Below are 21,577 nucleotides of genomic sequence, written 5' to 3'. Positions count from 1 at the left end.
GAAACAAGTATGCTTACACAGCAGCATCTTTGGTGATTCTAGCACAGTGGTGGAATGATTTGCCATAATGCTGACAAAGCTTATTAAATGATTCTTGACACTCTGCAGAGCCAGGTGAGTTGTGAGAGGACTGATGGATTGTCCCTGCCCTTTTGCTGGCACCTTTCCCATTCCAATCAGGTTGTATCTTGATTCCTTCATGTGAGAGTAGAGAATTAGAGAAGTGAAGAGACAAGTTAATCTGCTTCCACAAGCAACCTGAGGGCTCAGGGGAATGGCACCAGTGCTCTGCAGAGCACCTTCCACCTCTTCTTCCCTCACGTGTCTCTTCTCTTCCTGCAGAGCTCGTGGACAGGAGAGCACCTTCACCCTGGCTTGACCTTTCACTTAAATGAGCTCATGCTGGTGCTTGTCCTAATGCATACCCTTTGATATTTATACCTTTCCAGATTTTAATAAAATAGATTTCATGCTTACAGTCAAGTTAGATTTGTAAATATTTGAGTTTTAGCACAGGATTTGAGATTTAGCACAGTTATCTGCAAATGTAAAGGTAACAATTAGAAAGCATCTTTTTCATCTTAAACTGTTGTTTCTCAAATAGCACAATGAAACCTGCCATCCTTTGTGTTCCTGGTAGCATAGAGTAGCTCAGCAAGAGTCCAAATAGTATTAGTGTATATTAGGGTAGGAATTTGCCTTGAACAGGGATTTTTAACATTAGATTCACATAGAAATGCACAGGGCAGCTGCTACTGGAGCAGAATAATAATATATATCAGCTTACATGGCTTTGTATATGGTGGGCCACAAATCCTCAATTTAGATAAGTACTGTTTAACTAAGCAAGTCAGAGATCATCAAATGGCCACAGGCCTTGCACAGATTTTCTATTTCATAAAGGAAGAAGGTTTTTCCTTTACAACTTTATCAATAAATATGAAATGGGCCAGCAGTAATCCTACTGCATGAGCTTAGGGGGTTAGCAAAGGACACAGGATTTTCTGTGTTCTGCTTAATACCAATACTAACAAAGCAAATAAATCATTTTCTTCATACATAGGTGGAAAAACTCCTGAGAGCAGTTGCTGATGGAGATCTGGAAATGGTGAGTGTTAATGTGGCTGTTGAATATTATTGAAGTCCATTTTATCTCATTCAAATTGAGGAAGTTACTTGTAAATGCTATCAAGTGGAGAATGCTTTGGGTAATAATCTCATGTAAAAAGGAAATTTAGATGACCCTAGTCGGCACACAGAGACTATTTGTGGGACACACAGCAATGTGTAGTTTGGATTTCACTTCAGATAGACAGCTGGTGGCTATAATAATACCAATTTCAGAGGTTAGGTTCTGTAATTTGTGGTACCATCTGTCTTGGCTATTTTTTTATTTATCATTGCCTTTATTCCTTAAAAATAAGATGCTTCCAATGTCATTCTACTGAAAAATTGAAGATGACACAGGAATCTTCAGGAGTTTTGCTTTTGGAAATGTGTATAAGGCTGTAGATTTCTTGATTTTCGTGTAGTTCACAGAACAAAACCAAAAAGCTGTGTGAGAATGCAGGTTTGCTCTGCTGGGGGCATGTTTTGGAAAAACTGTTTAGGTTTGGTTTGTACCATGAGTTACAAATGCCAATGAAGCCTCATGGAGTCATCAGAAAATAGAAAACCCATGTTACAAAATATGTGCCATGTTTATACTGTTTCTCTTATGCTTTATTCCACGGAGATGATAGAAATAATTTATCAGCTGATAAAGCAAAAAACTGTTCAGTTCTTGAGTGCATATCATTATCCTAGTTTACAATGTGACTTAATATAAGTAATTATTTCCCTTAAGTGATTTCAAGAAGCAGTAACATGTACAATGGTGATATTTGCCATCTTCCTGGCCAGTGATAAATGTGCATGTATTGCAGTTAACTTTCCACCCACTTTGTGAAAATCTAAACTATGTCAAGAAAATTAAATACAGTGCTAGAACTTGCTGGAAAATTAGTATCTAGCACTGCTCAATAGACACCAACAATGAAAAGCACATAGAAATCCAGTCTGTGCATTCAGATGACAGAATCACCTTATCTTTTGTGGCTTTTCTTTCCTCATTACTGAAGTTCATGTAAAGCTGTTCATAAAAGGAGAATCATCCAGCTGGATGACATAGGTTACAGATTGCATATCTATTAAAAAAAACATGAGTATTTAAAAACTCTGACCTTTTTCTGACAGCCTGAGGTCTGTCTCCATAGGAACAGTCACAGCAACCAGGTCATTAGGGCTGCTGTAGATTTTTGCTGTGCCAGCCAACTGAGCTTTGCAAGAGGAGGCATAAAAGAAGTGCTGGAAGATTTTTAAAAAATAAACATTATGATGTAATTGGCATTGTCTCAGCATAGCTACTGGATTTAGTGTTCCCCTTGTACCTAGCCTGTCCAGTCTACCACAGAAAAAAGAAATAAGTGTTCTGGGGCAGCTGAAAGGTTGGAGTGAGGGTACAGAGACTACAGTTAATATTTTGACCAAAAATACCCTTAAACCAAGAAGAACAGCTACTGCACTGTAAAGAGATGGGCACAGGAGTAGTGTGTTCAGGTTTTTGGGAGACACTGGTATCAATATGCTGGGAGCTGTGCACTGGGTAATGAGAGCAGCAGTATTGGGCTGTCACAGGAGGAGGAGGAAGTTGATTGTGAGAGCCGAGGTGAGTCTGCAGGAGAGGGGGGAAGTGAGGTGACACTTCTGCTCAGTTTAGACATGTACAAATGTAGCAAGTAGTACAGCTTTGCTGAGCTGCCCTTCCATAAACAGGCAGGCTTGAGAGAAGATTTTCTTTACTCCAGAGAACAACGTGGAATTTGCAGAGAAAGCAATATTCTGTGAAAAACATCCCTTTTCAGGCTCAAATATGTTATCATTCAGAATCAGGTATAGGACCCTTCCTGTCTGTCCTAGGATTTGTTGTAGCTGCATGTGTTTAAGTGGATAGACATGGATTTGGCTTTTTCCCAGAGCTCAGTGGTGAGGAGCAGAACCTGTGAGAGTAAACAAAGTGGGAGGAATGTCTCCCAAATCCCACTGTCCCCATTCCCTTGCACTAGCAGCTCTAGAGCTCTTGGCTTGGTTCAGTAGTAATAGAGACTTAATACAGTCACTGCTAATTCTGAGATGTCTTCAGTGAAATGTAGATTAATGAATTTCAAGATAAAAATGTACTGCTTACACAGCTGCTTTTTTTTATTTTTTTTTTTTTTTAATGAAATATCATGTAAAATTTACATGCCCTAAACTTCACTGTTTGCAGCCCTAAGACTTCCCTGAAGGGTCTCTCTCTCAAAAAATGAGCCATTGTACATTGAGGAAAAAGTGAAACTGTCCAACTCCTGAGAAGTGACAGACCTAAGGAAAGTCAGTGCCCCTGCGAAGTTTAATGTTGTCATCCTTGTCATTCTTTATGTTCTTTAAAGCAAAAGATGAAACTAAATTCACATTGATATAAGCTGGCACAAATCATCTGAGCTAAAAGGATTTGGAGTGTTTGAGAGTGGGTGAACACTGAGGTTGTGATTAGGCAGCAGGAAGTCATTTATAATTCACTTCACTTCTGTGTTTGGAGAACTTCCTAGCTGCTTTGTCAACAATAACACTTGATTTTAAATTTGGCCTGTGGGCAGCTGATGGCAGGAGGTAGTTTTTTGCTTTTCCTGAATAACTCACAATTGTATGTTTGTTCAAATCTGACTTGTCCACATATGCAGATCTGTTAGGACATGGAACTTTTGGACTCTATAAAGAAGGACTTGCTTTTTATGCCAGGTCCGTTACCTCTTGGAATGGGTGGAAGAAGACTTGGAAGATGAGGATGACACAGCCAGTACATCAAAATCAGAATTCTGCCATCCCTTATGCCAGTGTTCAAAATGTGGACCAGCACAAAAGGTTGGAATATTCATTCTGTAAAAAGAATAATTTATATTCATGGAATGTTAATTTTAGCTCCAGGGAAATAGCATCCATATTGGCCAGCACCTCTGGCTCTCTGTCTAAAAAGAAATTAACTATATGCAGATTTTCATACTTCATATGATGCTATGAAATTATTCTTTTTTTAATTGAGCTGTTGAAAATTTTGGATACAGGATCAGTGTTCATGGACTTGCTCAATGAGCAATGGATTGAGAAAGCTTCACAGTGCTGTCAGGAAGGTTTGGGCAACTTTGAATAAACATTATTTTCTAAGCCTCTGGTTCTCTTTAGTTTCCACTGCTGCTGGCACAGCATATCTGCTTACCTATTAGTAATCAGTTCAGCAAGGGATACCTGCTAATCCCAGAATCCATGTAATGCTGATAAAGTCTTTTTTTTAATTGCATGGCATCTTTTCTACAAGCCATATCTAAAGCCTCTTCAGAGATTAGATATAATTACAATGACTTTCTTTTCAGTTGCAAAGATTTCCTTCCCCTAATTTAACCACACTGTGACTAGAAAGAGGCTTTACAATACACTCTTTTTATGGCTTGTTGTGTTTTTTTTTGTTTGTTTGTTTGTTTGTTTGTTTGTTTGTTTGTTTTGTTTGGGTGGGGGTTTTTTATATGTGTTTTTGGTTTGGTTTTGTTGTTGTTTTAAATAATGAACAATCCCAGCTTTTTGGAAATAGAAATTCCATAACTTGCCTTCCAGGAGGCATCTGAAGGTGTACATGACTGGATAAATCACTGCAAAATAAACCTAAGTGCAAATTTTCAGTTTATTTGCTACTTTGGGTTTAACAGCACTGTGAGATGGCTTAACTTCTAAATTCTCCACTGCCACCACAGTTTTATTTTGCACAGGCTTAGAGTGTGCTGTTGTGCTTAAAAGCTTCACATTCACACCGTGCTTTGTTCTTCGGTAAGGGGTGTCCCTGTGCCCTCAGGACAGAGATCATGTGCTAAAGAGCTCGAGTCCATAAAGCTCATTATATTGCTGACAAGGAGGGGAATGGTATCTGCTGTGGAATTTACTTGTCTGCTGAATGAGAAGAAGGAGGAACTTGTTAATTAATCCTAACCCCTGTGTTAGGCAGGCACACGTTGAAAGCACAGAATGAAAATTTGTGCACACTGTAAATGTCAGGCAGCCACAAGTTTGCAAGAGGAGTGAAAGAGGATATTCTGTACTGCTGGGTAAACTGTCCTCCAGGTGGTTTCCTCATCCTGACTCCTCAGGGGAGTTGGTTCTCTGGGCACTCTTGCTTCCACATGAATTAAATTAATTTTAGTTTGTAGCCTTATTATCCCAAGCTTCATGTAGCATTGAGAGGTGTTTATTGTCTGTCTCAAAGAGCGCAAATATCTGCATAAATGAAAGTAACTTATTAACACTGCCTCATATCCAGCATGAGCATCCCAACAGCTGTATAAAAACTTTCAGTTTTACTTATGTCTTGATCTGTGCTGCTTTAGCCTGTTTTTAATATCATGAATACTTTGCCTGGAATTGTTCTCCATGAAGTTATCATGTTGGAAGAAAAGGGACAACAATAGAAGTAATTTTCTGTTGAAAAATACTACCAAGCTGCTCTATTTAAGCTCTAGCAGAATTTCTTGCAATGCCCATCTGCCCATTTTAAATAAACTTAGCAGGTATTTGGCAATGTCAATAATTAAAACCAAAGCATGATTATAGTGACAGTTTTGCTGTGTGTTTTCCTCCACAGAAGTTTTCCAGGATCTGTGCCAACGGGCTGGGGGTGAATGTTTCAAACCAGGACGGTTTCACCCCTCTGCACATGGCAGCTCTGCACGGCCACGGCGAGCTGGCGGCGCTGCTGCTGCGCCACGGCGCCAATGCCAGCGCCAAGAACGCCCAGCTGGCAGCTCCCCTGCACCTGGCCTGCCAGAGGGGGCACTCCCAGGTAACCCTGCCCTGGCACACAGCTCCCCTGCACCTGGCACCCAGGGAAGGCTGCCTGGGGAAACTATCAACCACACCAAACCAGCGATAGAGAAAACGAGTTTGGCAGTTCTGGTTTTTGTTCCCAGTGTCTAAAATCTCCAGATGGAAAGGAGAACTTTGAGATGAAATTGTTTCAGTAGACACTTTTTCTTTATAAATGACTTAAAATGTAATGGTGTTTAGTAATTGGTTTTAATAATAAATGGTTTAATGCAAGTGGTGCAAAAACCTTCTGTCATACTTCAAATGCTTTAAACATCCCTTGTGCAGCTGAATCTTCTGTGTACATCCCTCTGTACCTTCTTCTCTAGGTTTTGTTTGTGTACATCCCTCTGTACCTTCTTCTCTAGGTTTTGTTTGTGTCTTGGTGTCTTCAGTAGCCCCAGTATTAAATCCTGACTGTATTTCCAACTCCTTTAATTAGATCATGAGCTGAGTGGAGCTTTGAGGCAGCAGATAACTCAGCACTCCCTTCAAGTCAGGGAAGCAAAAGAAATGAAGGAGAAGCCTGAGCCCATGGGGGGAGGGTGTCAATACAGGAGGGAGAGTAAATGAGATGGGAAAATAACAAACATGAAAAAGCAGAGGCAGATAGCCAAATGGAAAGATGTACAAAAGCGGAAAATTAGGGTTTTAAAAATAAGGAGCTGAAGACTGCGGGAGGGAAAAAAAGAGAATTTTGAAAATGATGGGAAGACAAAGCACTAGGGAAGCAAGAAAAACCAAGAATATAACTCAGAGTTGTAGGCTAATTCATGAGAGAGTTATAGATTAGTTCATGGGGTAATTACAGTATAAAGAACTCCTTCCAAGTGTTGTGATGAGTTTGGAAAAGGGTGCTGCTGCTGTGCTGGTTTGGTTTTGATGTTTTGTTAAGTTACTGATTATATTTGTTTTTCACATACCTCGAGTTTTATTTTCTGGCCTTTCTTGTAGTTGCTTAAATTTTTCTTTTTTAAAAGTGTGTGTTAAAATATGAAAATTAGTCTCATAGTCAGTACTATTACTCAGGAAGAGTAAAGTTCTTGCTTTTTTCAATAGGTGGTCAAGTGTCTGATGGATTACAATGCTAAACAAAATAAAAAGGATATATATGGAAATACTCCCTTAATTTATGCATGCCTGAATGGTCATTATGAGACTACTGCCCTGTTGTTGCAGGTAAGATCACTGAAGACAGTATTTTCTGCTAGAATTTCTCATGTGATATCTGTGCTTACCTAGAATTCAGGATCAGTATTTTTAGTTATACATTTCTCTGTCAAAAATACTTGGGAAAAGAAATAAGAGGTTTTGTTAACTTAGTCGTTTCAATCCCACCCCTTCACAGATTTTAATTAGATAAATATTACTTTGCTATTGTACAGGTAGCTGTTTGTATGGAACTTTTATGTGGCAGGTGGCAGGTTTTCTTGCCTGGGATTCTATCACACAGGGTTGGGATATATAATAGATACATGCAAAAGCAAACTGAGCTGATCCATGGAGCAGTGGCTATGAGATGGGCAGTGATGTGCCCAGGTGGGTTCTGGTGGCAGTGGTGGCTCAGCTGCCTCTGGCCACGTGCAGCTCTGGGGCTGCTGCACGGCTCGGGTCCCTCCTGCTGTTCTAACTCGGGTTTGTTTCCCTTTGGCAGCACGGCGCCTCCGTCAACCTCTGCAATGCCAAGGGCAACACAGCCCTGCACGAGGCCGTGGCCAGCAGGAACGAGGCGCTGGTGGCCCTGCTGCTGCAGAACGGGGCCCTGCGGCACCTGCGCAACGAGCGGAGCCGCATGGCTGCCGACTGCGCCGAGCCCGTGAGTGTGGGGGGCTGGCCATGGCTCATGGGGGGCTGGCCATGGCTCATACTGCTCACAGTGGGCTGGCCGTGGCTCATACTGCTCATACTGGGCTGGCCGTGCTCTCCTGGGCTGGCCATGGCTCATACTGGGCTGGCCATGGCTCATACTGCTCACATTGGGCTGGCCGTGGCTCATACTGCTCATACTGGGCTGGCCATTGCTCATACTGGGCTGGCCATGGCTCATACTGCTCACAGTGGGCTGGCCATGGCTCATACTGCTCATAGTGGGCTGGCTGTGGCTCACCAGGGCTGGCCATGGGTCAGGGGGGGGGCTGGCCACGGCTCACACTGCTCACACTGCCCTGGCCATGGCTCACACTGCTCACACTGCCCTGGCCATGGCTCACACTGCTCACACTGCCCTGGCTGTGGCTCACACTGCCCACACTGCCCTGGCCGTGGCTCACACTGCCCTGGCCGTGGCTCACACTGCCCACACTGCCCTGGCCATGCCTCACACTGCCCTGGCCATGGCTCACAGTGCTCACACTGCCCTGGCCATGGCTCACACTGCTCACACTGCCCTGGCCATGGCTCACACTGCCCTGGCCATGGCTCACACACTGCTCACACTGCCCTGGCCATGGCTCACAGTGCTCACACTGCCCTGGCCATGCCTCACACTGCCCTGGCCATGGCTCACACTGCTCACACTGTCCTGGCCATGGCTCACACTGCTCACACTGTCCTGGCCATGGCTCACACTGCTCACACTGCCCTGGCCATGGCTCACACTGCCCTGGCCATGGCTCACACTGCTCACACTGCCCTGGCCATGGCTCACACTGCTCACACTGCTCACACTGCCCTGGCCATGGCTCACACTCACTGCCCTGGCCATGGCTCACACTCACTGCCTTGGCCATGGCTCACACTCACTACCCTGGCCATGGTTCACACCAGCCTGTCTATGGCTCACAGGCAGGGCAGGGGGGCCAGCAGCAATGCTGCTGTCACAGCAGGGCTGCACTGACTGAGCTGTTTTCAGCACTTACGGGGGATAGAAACACTGAGATTCCTGCTTGTTCCACAGCCTACAAGTGATTCCAGTGCCTGTGAACCTGGTCATGTTTCTAGAAAAGTTATCCTAGACAAAAAGGATGAGTCTAGAGAGAGTGAAAGCATAGATCTAACTAAAATTATCATTACAATCTCTGTAGTGCCAGAGAGAGCAGAAGCAATGTTGGATGTAGGCAAATGAACACTTGCACTAATCAGTTGCACTGGCAGCAATGTTCCTTGTCCCACCCACCATCTTCTGCCCTTCAGGCCTTTTGATTCCTTTTATATTGCAATAGATAATTCTGACCTTCCCCTTTATTAATAGCAATAACATTATATATAACAGTAAATGATACAGAATTATTTCACTCTTTAAAAGATTTGACACACGGCCCTTAACTTAATGAGCTTAAATGGCCTCTGAGATGGAGCTTAATCACCACAAAATTCTGTACTGAATCAATTTTAGTATGTATGTTACCATTTAAATTGAAATTGGCTTAACCATAAGTAATACAGCTTAAAATAAGGGGTCAGGACTCCAACATCATCACTGTATTACAGTATAACTTGTGGAACACTGATTTTATACCTACTCAGAATTATACAAGTTTGTTTTTATAATGAGTTATGTGTGTTGTATCGATTCATGGAAGCATTAATTAACACACTTTGCACAGACTAAAATACTAAATTGTACTGTTGTTTTTCTTTAATAATGATGAAAATGGAAACTCTAAAAATCAAGAATTCAAACATCATGAAGTTGCTGGAAGCAGCACCAAGCTGTGTCCCCACATCAGCAGAGGGAGAGAAGGAGAGTGAGCAGCATGTTACTGTCAAGATAAGGAGAAAAGGTACCTGGGATATTTCCACTGATAGGAATAAAATGGGATTTAGGAATTCATGGGTGGCTATATAAAATATTTTATGTAATTGCTTTACATATAATAATAGAACAGTCAATTATTTTGCATATTTATGATAGGTAACACCTAAACACCTAAAATACTGTAACTACTTGCAGCAAACTTTGTATTGTACTCATGACATTGCTTCAAACTTAGTTTTCACCTCCTTTTGGGTATATGTGTGAATTTTACCTATAAAACATTTATAGATAAAAACACAACACATTTGAGATTATATCATTAACCATGTCAGAACTGTGCATTTCAGTGCAAAACAAAACAGGTTTAAATGACTGTTGGGTGTCATTTATGTTGTCCTAAAACAGGTCAGGGAATGACTCTTCATTAGTTATTTTCTGTCATGTTTTGGGACAGAAATGAGAGCTACAGAGGTGACTGTTTACAGTTTACAGAGGACTTTGAGCAAGTGGCTGGAGGTGGCACAGGGTGGCCATATAAGGTGCAGTGACAGCACAGCTGGGCTGCAGCAGGGCCCCCATGCCTTGAGAAGGATGAGTCACCATCCTTTTGATACCTTTTATCTTGCAATGTTAGCTCTGACCTTCCCCTTTTTAATAGCAATAACATTGTATGTTATATTCAGCCATGCAAAATTACTTCACTCCTTAAAGGATTTGACACATGGCTCCTATCTCAATGTGCCTAAGCAGCCTCTGAGATGGAGCTTAAGGACCACAGATTCTCCCTCCTCATCTCTCACCCTCAGCTTCTGATCTGCCTTACCCACTGCTCCCATTCTGCTGGCTCAGAAGTTTTGAGTGATTTTTCAAGCTCACTACCCTGGGGATATATGACAAGCTGTGTCTCCTGAGCTGGACAGCTCAGCTGAGGACCTTATGCCACCAGTACTGTAGAAAGAAAACAGGGAGGCTGCAAAGCAGGGATCAGGGAGGATGAGGAGCAGGAGTGCCCATTTCAGCATCCACGAGTTTTCAAACTAACTCTTGCCTCCTTCCCTCAGAAAGATTGTGAATGCCTGGTCAATAGAAAACCACAATTAATCACAGCATGCTGATACCTAAAATTAAGAATAGTTCTTTCAAATATTATGAGTAGTTCTAAAAGAGCAATAGAAGATAGGAGTAAGTAATACTACTAAGAGGTGGTTTAGCATTTGTTGAAATTCAGATTGGTAAAAACTGGCATTCAGGGCCTCAAAGTCCAGAATTACAGTCTCTTCAGAAGTTTGGCCAGTTGTACTAATCTGAGGAAGAATGTTTATTTCTGCAACTTAATTTTTTTTTAAATTTCCAAAGATAAATCACCACTCTAATTCAAATTAACGCTGTCATAGTTTTATGTTAAATTTAAAATCAGAACTGTGTTTTTTTAATTCCTAAGTGTGACTCAGTTGTAATTTTAGCTTCCTGTTCTTTTAAACCCCCAGTGCATCCTAAGCCCTGTGAGGAAGCCGATGATCCCATAAGCAGACAACTTCAACTGGTCCAATCAATTAACAGATTTAACAAGTAAGCAGAGAAGCTTGCTCACAGTGTGTGTGTTGCTGCCCATAAGCAAAGGAGAAGTGCAGCTGCTAATAAAGCCTCAGAGTGGGTCAGGGGTGGTTACACATGGCATGGTGGTGTGACAGTGGGTGTTAGTCCTGCAGGGCTGGCACAGTCACATCCCCAGGCAGATGTTCTGGGCATGACAAGCTCACTGGAGTGGTGAGGGAGGGCTTGAAAATGTATCTAAAATTGAGATTGCACTAATACTTGGTGTACCATCAGTTAAGCATTTCAAAGCCAGACTGCTTAAAAATACTGTAGTGGGGTTCAGTCATTAGTTGGGTTTTGCTCATTATCTATTTAAGCCTTAATGTATATTCCATAGTAAAATACAGGGAATATGAGTAGGCTGCAATTCTGAGGAGGTGTTGTCAGAGAGCTGCCTGTCTCTGGTGAGACAGTTCCACCTTGTGGAGCTTCTGAGAGAGGCTTTTATGAAAGTCTTATGTGAAGACACTTCATTTCATTCATTTCTTTAAAATCTTCTTCAGAGAAAAATACTTACGGCGAACAATAACAAGAGATAAAAGTGTCCCTAATTTTGACTATCACTTACTGCACCAGGTAAGTGGAAATACTTGTTCAGATTATTCATGTATTACAGCAAATATGTTAATTTGCTCTTCTGTTACTCTGGGTACATGTAAGAGAAAGTTTACTAGTGGTGGTCGTTGAATCACAAAAGTTCTGACCTGTTTGCCAAATTGCTCATTCATCATAGTCCAAACTTCAGTGGTACTTCTATGACACCTCTTAAACACTTCATTCTTACTTTTAAACCTCTTATGTCGCTTACTGCAGGCTTCATCTCTGTCTTGTTTTCTGTGTCCTGTCCAGCAAACCCTAGAACAGGAAAACTCTGCAGCTTCTTGGAGCTATAGTTTGCTTTGGCAAGAGAAACATTTTTCAGTAGATTGAAATTAGGGTTTGCTTTAAGTGTGTTTGTAAGAGGAGACTGCATGTTGCATTCATTGGAGAATGCAAACTGCATGTTGCATTGTCAGCTGTGACACAAATGTATGTAATAGATTCACCTCTGCTTGGGGTGCAGTGACATCCACACCAACTGCTGGATGCTGCCTTCCCCAGAGCTTGTGCTCCTTCTGCTCCTTTACACCGGTTTTGACTCTCATTGCATCTTCTGCTGAGCCATTTCAGAGCACTAAATTGAGAGAAAAATGACGTGTCCAAAAAACCCCAGTTTTTACCAGGTTAGTCCAGCAGCTGGCCATCATTAGGCTGACACAGCCTTGGAAATACAGACTCTGCTGCTCATGTCATTCTGGAAAATGGGATACTCTCTCCCTTTTCCTACAGCCCTTAGAATATTTGCCAAAAGCCTTGAGAACACTAAATTAATTCTATAAAGCTGTAATATTTTATTAATTCATTCTAAATGATAATATTGCGCTACTTAACTTAGGATTTAGATTTTGTAAGTGCAGATCACTGAAGGCAGTATGTAATTTCTGTACACTGGTGCCAGAAAACTAGTATGTGACCCTGATACAAAGCACTCCAGCCCTGTTCTGTGGTTGTGAGTTCATACGGCTGTGGCTGAACTAATTCATGAGTCCATAAAGCTCTGAATTGTTAGTGGACTTAAATGTGCATAACCTCTGTCTGCAGCTTTTACAAGATTGTTGCCATTATTTCCATAAAAAAACTACTTTCTCCTTTATTTCTTGTATTAGCAGATCTGTCATTAGCACGCCTGGACTCTCTTTATTTCTCCTGGTTATTTTAACATTTGCAGAGTGGCCAATAATCCAGGACAGCCACCCACTCTGTACAGGAGAAACAGGAGCAGGTGTGGAAATGGAAGACAGGAATACTTGGAACAATCAAAAAGAGGCACTAAGGGGGTGGGGAGGGTGGGTGTCTCTTCCCTGACAGGTGACCTCTGGAAGCAGGGAAATACCTTCAGCAGTACCTGGGTGACTTTGTTACTGCTTCCACTTTTCTTCATAGTAAAAGAAATGGCTGTTAATTTCAAGTGCATTGAGACTTGCATTACAAAAGGTGTTTAGAAGAGTTGGGATGATGTTGGGAGAGTGAGGTGAAAATAAAGTTTTGGAATATCTGTTATGTTTTCAGATCTGGTACTGATGTGTGTAGCCTGGGGTAGGTTAGCCTCTTGTTTTCCCATATGTAGCCCAAATATAATTACTGTCTTACAAAGTATGCTATTTTAAATCTTGGCTGTGTTCTCAGTGTCATGAAATTCATGTGATAATAATGTTCAAGAAACAATATATTAATTTTTCTTCCTAGTAAAGAACATAGATAAAGCTGTTAACGTACCATTTCTCTCTCCTCAGATGGCTATTAAAAGCTTTGATAAAAGCAAATTAAAATCTGTTGGAATGCTGGACCAGAGCACAGTTCAGGTGACTGACACGGGGTGCAGTGGTGAGTTTGTGGAAGATGATGACACAACAGCTCCTCCCAGGAGTAAATTGCTGCAGCGCAGACACACGGTCAATGTGGCACTGCCAGCAGAGGAGGGCAGTGACAGTGGCTCGTGCAGCCCTGCAGAGCCAGGGGCTCCTCAGCCCCAGGACTGCCATGGCTCCGTCTCAGATCACTGACAGGGAAGCACGGACTGGAAGCACAGAGCTGAGGAAGCTGGTGTGAATTGCAGTAGCCCTTCACTGTGTGCCAGTGTCCCAGCTCAGAGCACGCACAGGCCGGCTCTGCCGCACAGCTGGAATGTTCTGGCACCTGGGGCCTGACTCCTCTGTCCATGTTGGAGGTGACCACACAGCCAGGTCATTACTGATCTCACTAACAGGGACGTAACGAGATGAAGACAGCAAAATTACCTTCCTGTTCTATTCAGCACTCATTAAAAAGTTCTATGTAACAGTTAAACCAAATGAAACCCTGTATTGTATTTTTCAGCCACCTGCTTTGTTTTAAAAGTCTTTGAATAATTTTTGCATTTTCAGTTTTTATCACTACATTCAGAATTAAATATATTTATATATATAAAAAGATATATTGGGTAACAAGGTATTTATTGCCAGAGGTAATTGAAATGTCTCTATTTTTATTGTAATGCTGCAACCATTATAGCATATATTTCTGTATATTTCAGTAGTTGGGCAAACAATAGTCCATAACATCTGCATTATTAATGTGAAGGGATGTAATCCTTGCTAATCTCTCAGCAATGCTCCCCTGTACTGGAGTTGCAATATCGAGTTCTTACAGAGGAGCCAAGATACTGGGGAAAAAGTGGAGAGCCCTTGACAAAGCTAAACTTTGGACTTGCTATATACAGCCTAATAAAAAAGCAGAAGCAAGCACACGGTGCAAGGGCACATACAATTAGGTTGCTTTTCCCTTCCTCTAAAGCAAGTAATGCAAAAATGCACAAGTATTCATGATTCTGAACCTAGAAAACATCCACAGACAAAACTGCTTCAGAGCCAGCTCTGGACTGCTCCTAAAAAGGTGAAATTCCCATTATGAAAGGTACTTCTCACATCAGTGAGCACTGGCTAGAACAGGCCAAATCCTGCCCCATTCCCAGGGGTATGGTCACTGAAGAACTGAAAGCTCACAGGGAACTACCAAGTGGCTGCTTAGATCTGAAGTTCATTTTCTACTGTTTGGTTATGGGAGGAGAAGGTGTAAATAGCACAAGCCAGGTTTTACAGTGCAGTATTTTTTTATTCTTGGCTCATCACATCCAGCTTGCATTTTATTTCATGAACTATTTGTACAGATAATTCTCTTTCTTCTAACTGTGGTATTATTAAACTACCTGGCAAAATACAAAGCTGGAAGACAGAGTGGTGAGTTTTTCAGATAAATTTTTAATCTAAGAGGTAAAATGTCAAATGACATTTGGATTTGAGGGTAATGTGTTTATTTTTCTAATAATTTATGAGTTCATCTGATTTTCTGATGTGCCTTGGATTTGTGCCAAATGATGGAAAGAAAAAACTAGTAAAAGAACTCTTGAAAATGCTGTTTTCTTTTGAGTGCTTTTGTCCAAGCATTGAGCCTCTTCCAGAATTCTTTGCTTGGTTTTATAGGCATTTGAAGACTTTACCTTGTGTTTACTCTTGGTCTTTCCTTCCTCCTAAATTTACAGATAACTTTATTAGGTTATGTAGTTTTAGATTTATGCACAGAAGTGTACAAAATAGAACTGTTAGTGAAACTGAGCATTTTCACGTAACTTCCTTTTCCAGCCCTACAACTGCATTAAAAATTAAGACATTGCTTGTGTTTTAATTGTAGCATGCATTTAACTAAATTATTCTTCAGATTTCTCAACTATATAGACAAGAAAAATCAGTTCACCACACTTTGGCTTCAAACTCAGTAAGGATGATTAGTCTGAATAAATTTGGCACTCAGGGTATCACAGAAGCTAAGGCATCCTAATTACAAACACAGAGAAACAAAATGCAGAGTCTAAACCAAAGGAAACAAAAATAACAACTGCTTCATATATTTTAACCACATTCAGACAAGATGAAAACCACACTCACTAGTACTCATTTGAAACAAGTTTATTCTGTTCCAAAAAACACTGCAGTTGGAAGTGTACACGATCCTGTTAAATTATGTCAGATAAAGGGGGTTGTGGGGTGAGAGTTTATCAGCACATTACAGTATTTATCCTACTGATTTCCATAACCATATTCTTGAATAAAGGTACAGCACAAGTTCAGTTTTACTTTATGCATGCAGGAGTTGCAGAGTTTAGGAAAATGGTCTTTCTATTTTTTCCAGGTCAGAAACACTCCAGCCATTTGATAAAAGTGGAGGTAGTTGTAAGGATGCACAATACCAAGTGTCTGAACAGTGCTGTGTATGACACAGTTAACTTGCTTTGTTTGAGAGCCCAGGAACTCACAGGGGAACAGCTCAACTGTTTGCTGGTAACATTTCTTTACACAGACTGCCTGATAGGAATCCCCTGTATTTGGATACCTTCATTTTTAAATTTCCAGTAAGGACTTGAGAGCCGGTGACTGGCTGGACAGGCATCCCTCAGAGACTCAGGGAATCTCCTTTCTAACACTTCCATGGCAGAGGCTGGACAAACTTTAAACTCTGAGTGGTTGTTCCCTGTTTCTCACTTGGCTCCTGTGTTTGCTATCTCCAATAAGCAAGTTAAGTGTGTGCAGTGGCTGAAAGCAGAGCTTACAGTGAGGAAGGGGCAACAAAACATTCACGCTAACAAAGCCACGGGGAACCCCATACTGCTCAGGCCACTTATACTACAAAACTTTAAGTTATAAAATCCCCCTTCTCAGATTTATTTTACAAGTTGATTTGTTGGCCTTTTATAATAATAAAAAAAAAAGTCAAGAAGCGTAAACATTTTCAGATCTTGCATTCTGCCTGCTAACAGCATTTTCCAGGCTATTGTTTGGCAGCCTTACAGTAGTATTAATAATCATCCTCTTCATCAGAATCCAATACTTTCCTTCTGTTGAACTACAATGAAACACATAAAGTGAAAATTGGAGGGTCATGGTAAATCCAGGCTGCCACAAGCCTTTCCCAGTCCATGCACGTGGCAATGAAGGCACTGCCTGGGCAGAACACCCACCCCAACCCCCAGCTGCCAACCCAGGCCCAGTGGGACAGGGCCAGGCCAGGCTGTCCCACACCACACTGGCACCAGGAGCTGCTGATGTTTAGGACTGCTCTGATGGAACCCCAGCACCCACCAGGGCAGGGGAAGAGGTACAAATAAAAAGTTCCACTCTGAACTGGTCCCACACGTGCAATTCTGCTGCTTTACTTTATACAACATAACATTTAGGAAAGAAAACGCACCTTCACTGTTGTTTTCTTTTCTGTTTGCTGACTCACTTTTTCAAGTATTTCTATCAAACCTTGTTCTGATACCTAAGAAAGTCAAACAAAATGTGGATAAACACACTCCAAGAGATACTTAGTATCAAACAAATGAACCACAATTTCCTTTCTTACAAAATGTTTTTGAAGGAAATATATAATAGTCTTTAGGAGCTATTTACAGTTAATTTAACTTACATCTATTATAAACATCTTTTTTTAAAGAATGAATGTGGTTTAAAAATAAATATACGTGAGCAAGAATTAGGAAAAATACTCACCTTTCCAGCTAGCTGTCCAAATCTTGCCATCTGTATAAGATAATTCTCTACTGCTTTTGCTTTGTCTGGTTTCACAAGTGCTAAATTGCTTACTGCAACAAAAACAGGCTTTGTTCATTCAGGTTTTAAACATTCTCCAGTACCTTCACTAGTAACAAAAAAAATTAGAAATGTCCCTAGGGAACAATCTTCTTCATGCCAAGGTTGTGAAATAAATTGAAAAAGGCATTTTCATTTATGCCAGGTACAAGACAGTAACATTTCTTACTTTTAAATATTTGCTCCTGATTAAACAACTTTGACTCTCAGTATAATTCCTTTGACTAATTCAAATAAAACCCAAAACATTAGCATAATTCAGATATCCATTAGCCTCTCCCTTCTAATCACTCATATTGCCAACTGAAAAGCTCCAAGTTTTCTCTTCTCAGCAACAACAGTATTTTTCTAGTCTGGCCTCTGTACAATACACTTTTAAGGAGTCACTTAGATGAGTATTTTTTATTAGAAATTTACTTTGATACTCACATCTTGCACGAGCTGCTTGATCAAGAACTTGAGCTAAAATAGTATTTCTGATCTCTGCTTCCCTGTAAGGAAAAGTGAACCACAGATTCAAAGTGGCATTTCAAACACCTAAAATAACATGCACAGAACAGCAAACTACAGAAGACTTTTGATTCATGGAAGTGGCTTCTTGAGGTCACTTCAAACCTTACATTTACATGACATTTTTTACAGCACTTCTTGTCCTGGCTGAAGGTTACACAGCTGGCAACACAGCTAAGAAATCAAGGTGGAGTTTCATACTTACACCTTCTCACTGCTCATGATTATGTTTTAAGAGACAAAGGCTGTGCTACCCCTTAGATCCTGCATTTATCCATGTGGAATTCACCCCAAGGCAGTGCATGGTAAAGCAGGCACAAGGAATTGTCCACGCAATTCCAACACCAAACCAGAGCTCATTTACGTATTTAGAACTTTCCACTAAGTCTCCATGTATTTACAATAATTGATGTAAGCATCTGCAGAACTGGAGCTTTAGCTTATAAAGCTTTAGTTAATACAGAGTTGCAGTGTGCAAAGTCAGCTCTTCAAACACTTGTTTACCATTTTCCCCTTAGCACAAATACTGAACACTGTTCCCACACTGAGCTTTGACAAAAATAATTTTGCTTCAGATATTTAACTAGAATAGAAAACCCAGAAAAATCAAATCAACTGGGAAAGGCTCTTCCCACTGCAATAACAGCCAAACCCACCACTGACAGAAAGCACCATTTTGGGAATTCTGCCAGCCTTCAAGACTTGGATCATAAACTCCTACCAACCCTGAGGAGCCAAGGACTCTGCCTTCCAGAAGCAGGTGACAGTGGGAGGGATGATGCTTCCCCAGAGCACCCCACTGTATCACTACAGCTCACGAGGTTACTGAACTCAGACAAGCCCAAAGTGAAAATGAGCTGCTGCTGCTGCTTTCTCATCATGCCCTGCCACTCCAGCAGGGCTCAGGCAGTATGGTCATGGCATGGGAGCCACACCTGCATCAAATCTTTGATCCATTTCAATTCCTTTGTTGGTGGTTTTCCCAGCAACAAAACAAATGTGGGGCAGCATTCCAAAGAAATTAAAATACTAAATTAAAAAAAAAAAGTAAATGGTTTAAAATTATTAGATGCAAGATCAAAATTCAGTAGCTTCATTTATACCTCTGTTTTGCTTCCTGTTGTGATGGATCAGCAGCAGGATCCTGAAGAAGGAGATCAGAGCAAATATCACAATCCAAAATCATTCCACACAGGACAGAAAGTTAAAATATTCCAGCAGCATCGCTGGAAGATAAACCTGCCTGCTAAACCCGCCTGCCCATGGATGAGATCCTGGAAATGGGAATCTGCTGCCCTAGCAAATAAATGTGCCACTCTCTGCTTTCCTCACAACACAGTCATACCAACAGTGGTGTGAGTGTTCTCCTGGTCTATCCACAGATTCCTGTGGCTTTGGGCAGGAAGAGGCCTTCTCCTTAGCTCTAGGATAACAGGCTTCCCCAAAGCCCAGAAAAATGACAAATCATTTAGAGTAAGTTATGGGTAAGTAAAATGAAGCATAACACATTCTCAGCATGGCAGCTGAAATCACAGAATCATGGAATATTCTGAGCTGGAAGGAACCCACAAGGATCATCAAGTCTAACTCCTGACACCTATGAAAAGTTAATGATGGGGGTTCTACAAGAGTAGTCCTGCATTAAACACTAATACATATGAAAAACAAAAAAAGGCAAACTTCCAAGTCACTATTACTGGTGACTATTCAAAGCAAGTAATAAGAAAAGAAAAGAAATCTGAACTTTGTATAGAATAAACACCTCGGATTTTACAAGTAACATTTAAAAGTATAGAAATAAGATGGAAAACCACACAGACAGGAAATGGGGCTGGCTGGAGGTAGGGAAGATACTTCACAGGAACAATAAAATTGACACTTCATATAAATGCATATATGGATTGTGTCAGAGGATGGTATCCAACTCTTTTCAGTGGTGCCCAGCACAGGACAAGGAGCAATGGCCAATTAAACTACACTAAAACACGAGTTTCACCTCAACACGAGGAAGAACTTCTTTCCATGGAGGGTGACAGAGCGCTGGAGCAGCTGCCCAGGGAGGGTATGGAGTCTCGTCTCTGGAGACATTCCAAACCCACCTGGACACGTTCCTGTGTCACCTGCCCCAGGTGACTCTGCCCTGGTGAGAGGCTGGACTAGATGATTTCCTAAAGTTCCTTCCAGCCCTAACAATTCTGCGATTCTGTGATCCAGCTCTGAAAACTGAGCTGGCTGGAAAGGCTAGGAAGGTAATCCATGGAATAGTGAGTGGTGTGGGGCGGGAACGCTGGTGTGGCGAATCTCCCAGGGCAGGAGCGGAGGGAGGTGGCGGCGGGGGCCGGGGCTGCGCTCGGTGCCGTTCCCAGCCAAAGCTCCGGGCACGGCCGGGCCTCTTCCCGCTTCTCTCCAGCCTCGGTCACGCAGATGCCTCTCCTCTTCCCCTCCAGTCCCGGGGAGGCGCCGAAAGCGGCCCGGGCGGAGGCTCGGGCGCTGCCTCACCCCGTGTTCTGCCCTGATCCCCCCGGTTCCCTCACCCGTTCTCAGCCCTGATCCCCCCGTTCCCTCACCCTGTGCCCGGCCCTGATCCCCCCGTTCCCTCACCCCGTGCCCGGCCCTGATCCCCCCGTTCCCTCACCCCGTGCTCGGCCCTGATCTCGCCCAGCCGCCGCTGCCGCAGCGCCTCCAGCTCCTCGTCCGCCATGGCTGAGGCCGCCCGCGCCAGGCGCCGCCAATCCACCGCCGAGCGCGGTTCCCGCCCCGCCGCGCCCGCGCCAGGCGAGGCCAATCCACCGCCGATGCCCGAGCCCCCTGACCGGGGTGGGGGACACCGGGACGCGTCCGGGGGGTTTGGGATGTGCCCAGAGAGGGGGACTGCACACTTCCCTAGCTCTGCCACCCGCAGTGTAAAGAAGTTCTTCCTCATATTGGTGTGCAACCTATGCTTTATCTTACGGCTATTGCTTCTCGCCCTGTCGCCGGGCACTACTGGACAGAGCCTGGCACCATCCTCTGAAGATACTGGTGTGGGTTGATGATATCCTTCTCACGATTCTCCAGGCCCAGGTCTCACATTCCCTCCTCATTATAGAGATGCTCCAGACCTCTCGTCACCTTTGTGGTCTCTGCTGGACTCTATCCAGCAGCTCCTTGACTTTCCTGAGCTGCCCCTCTTTTAGGAGCTGCCGGCATGAGGGAGGGGAGCGGGACGGGGCCAGCCTGGGAGTGCTCTCTGTGTGAGGGGACGGCCCGGGACAGTGCTGTGTGTGAGGGCACGGTCCGGGAGTGCTCTGTGTGTGAGGGCACGGCCCGGGACAGTGCTGTGTGTGAGGGGCGGTCCAGGACAGTGCTCTGCTTGTGAGGGCACGCTCCGGGACAGTGCTGTGTGTGAGGGCACCGTCCGGGAGTGCTCTGTGTGTGAGGGCACGGTCCGGGACAGTGCTGTGTGTGAGGGCACCGTCCGGGAGTGCTCTGTGTGAGGGCACGGCCCGGGACAGTGCTGTGTGTGAGGGGACGGTCCGGGACAGTGCTGTGTGTGAGGGCACGGTCCGGGACAGTGCTGTGTGTGAGGGGACGGTCCGGGACAGTGCTGTGTGTGAGGGGACGGCCCGGGAGTGCTCTGCTTGTGAGG

At 43.0% G+C, this 21,577-nt stretch overlaps 2 protein-coding genes across 5 annotated transcripts in view; one reads left to right on the top strand and one right to left on the bottom strand.

Annotated features, from left to right (window-relative positions):
* The window catches only part of ANKRD27 (ankyrin repeat domain 27), a 54,476-nt gene extending 39,267 nt beyond the window's left edge, over nucleotides 1–15,209 (top strand). For all 4 annotated transcript variants that reach the window (XM_056500387.1, XM_056500388.1, XM_056500386.1 and 1 more), the window contains 9 exons: nucleotides 1,064–1,108; nucleotides 3,820–3,942; nucleotides 5,705–5,902; nucleotides 6,985–7,104; nucleotides 7,580–7,741; nucleotides 9,539–9,647; nucleotides 11,110–11,191; nucleotides 11,722–11,794; nucleotides 13,552–15,209. In XM_056500387.1, coding sequence (XP_056356362.1) covers nucleotides 1,064–1,108; nucleotides 3,820–3,942; nucleotides 5,705–5,902; nucleotides 6,985–7,104; nucleotides 7,580–7,741; nucleotides 9,539–9,647; nucleotides 11,110–11,191; nucleotides 11,722–11,794; nucleotides 13,552–13,821 — 1,182 coding nt within the window. In that variant the 3' untranslated portion in view covers nucleotides 13,822–15,209. The remainder of the gene's footprint in view (nucleotides 1–1,063; nucleotides 1,109–3,819; nucleotides 3,943–5,704; nucleotides 5,903–6,984; nucleotides 7,105–7,579; nucleotides 7,742–9,538; nucleotides 9,648–11,109; nucleotides 11,192–11,721; nucleotides 11,795–13,551) is intronic.
* A 535-nt stretch (nucleotides 15,210–15,744) lies between these two features.
* On the bottom strand, nucleotides 15,745–20,702 carry PDCD5 (programmed cell death 5). Its single transcript, XM_056500393.1, has 6 exons — nucleotides 20,585–20,702; nucleotides 19,053–19,093; nucleotides 17,869–17,930; nucleotides 17,341–17,432; nucleotides 17,039–17,110; nucleotides 15,745–16,693 (listed from the first exon to the last, which is right to left on the bottom strand). The coding sequence occupies exons 1-6, from the start codon at nucleotides 20,648–20,650 to the stop codon at nucleotides 16,646–16,648; spliced, it is 381 nt and encodes a 126-aa protein (XP_056356368.1). The 5' UTR covers nucleotides 20,651–20,702; the 3' UTR covers nucleotides 15,745–16,645.
* Nucleotides 20,703–21,577: the final 875 nt, after the last annotated feature.

Source organism: Oenanthe melanoleuca, chromosome 11, assembly GCF_029582105.1.
Source record: "Oenanthe melanoleuca isolate GR-GAL-2019-014 chromosome 11, OMel1.0, whole genome shotgun sequence".
Classification (NCBI taxonomy): Eukaryota; Metazoa; Chordata; class Aves; order Passeriformes; family Muscicapidae; genus Oenanthe; species Oenanthe melanoleuca.
This window is presented reverse-complemented; position numbering and strand designations above follow the sequence as displayed.

Bases quoted from the DNA above. Each gene is read 5' to 3' on its own strand.
- PDCD5 (XM_056500393.1), bottom strand. From the start codon at position 20,650: ATGGCGGACGAGGAGCTGGAGGCGCTGCGGCAGCGGCGGCTGGGCGAG. The intron at 17,931-19,052 runs GTATAAATGAAG...TTTTCCTTACAG, and splicing joins CAACAGGAAGCAAAACAGAG to GGAAGCAGAGATCAGAAATA. The intron at 17,433-17,868 runs GTGAGTATCAAA...TTTTTGTTGCAG, and splicing joins TCAAGCAGCTCGTGCAAGAT to TAAGCAATTTAGCACTTGTG.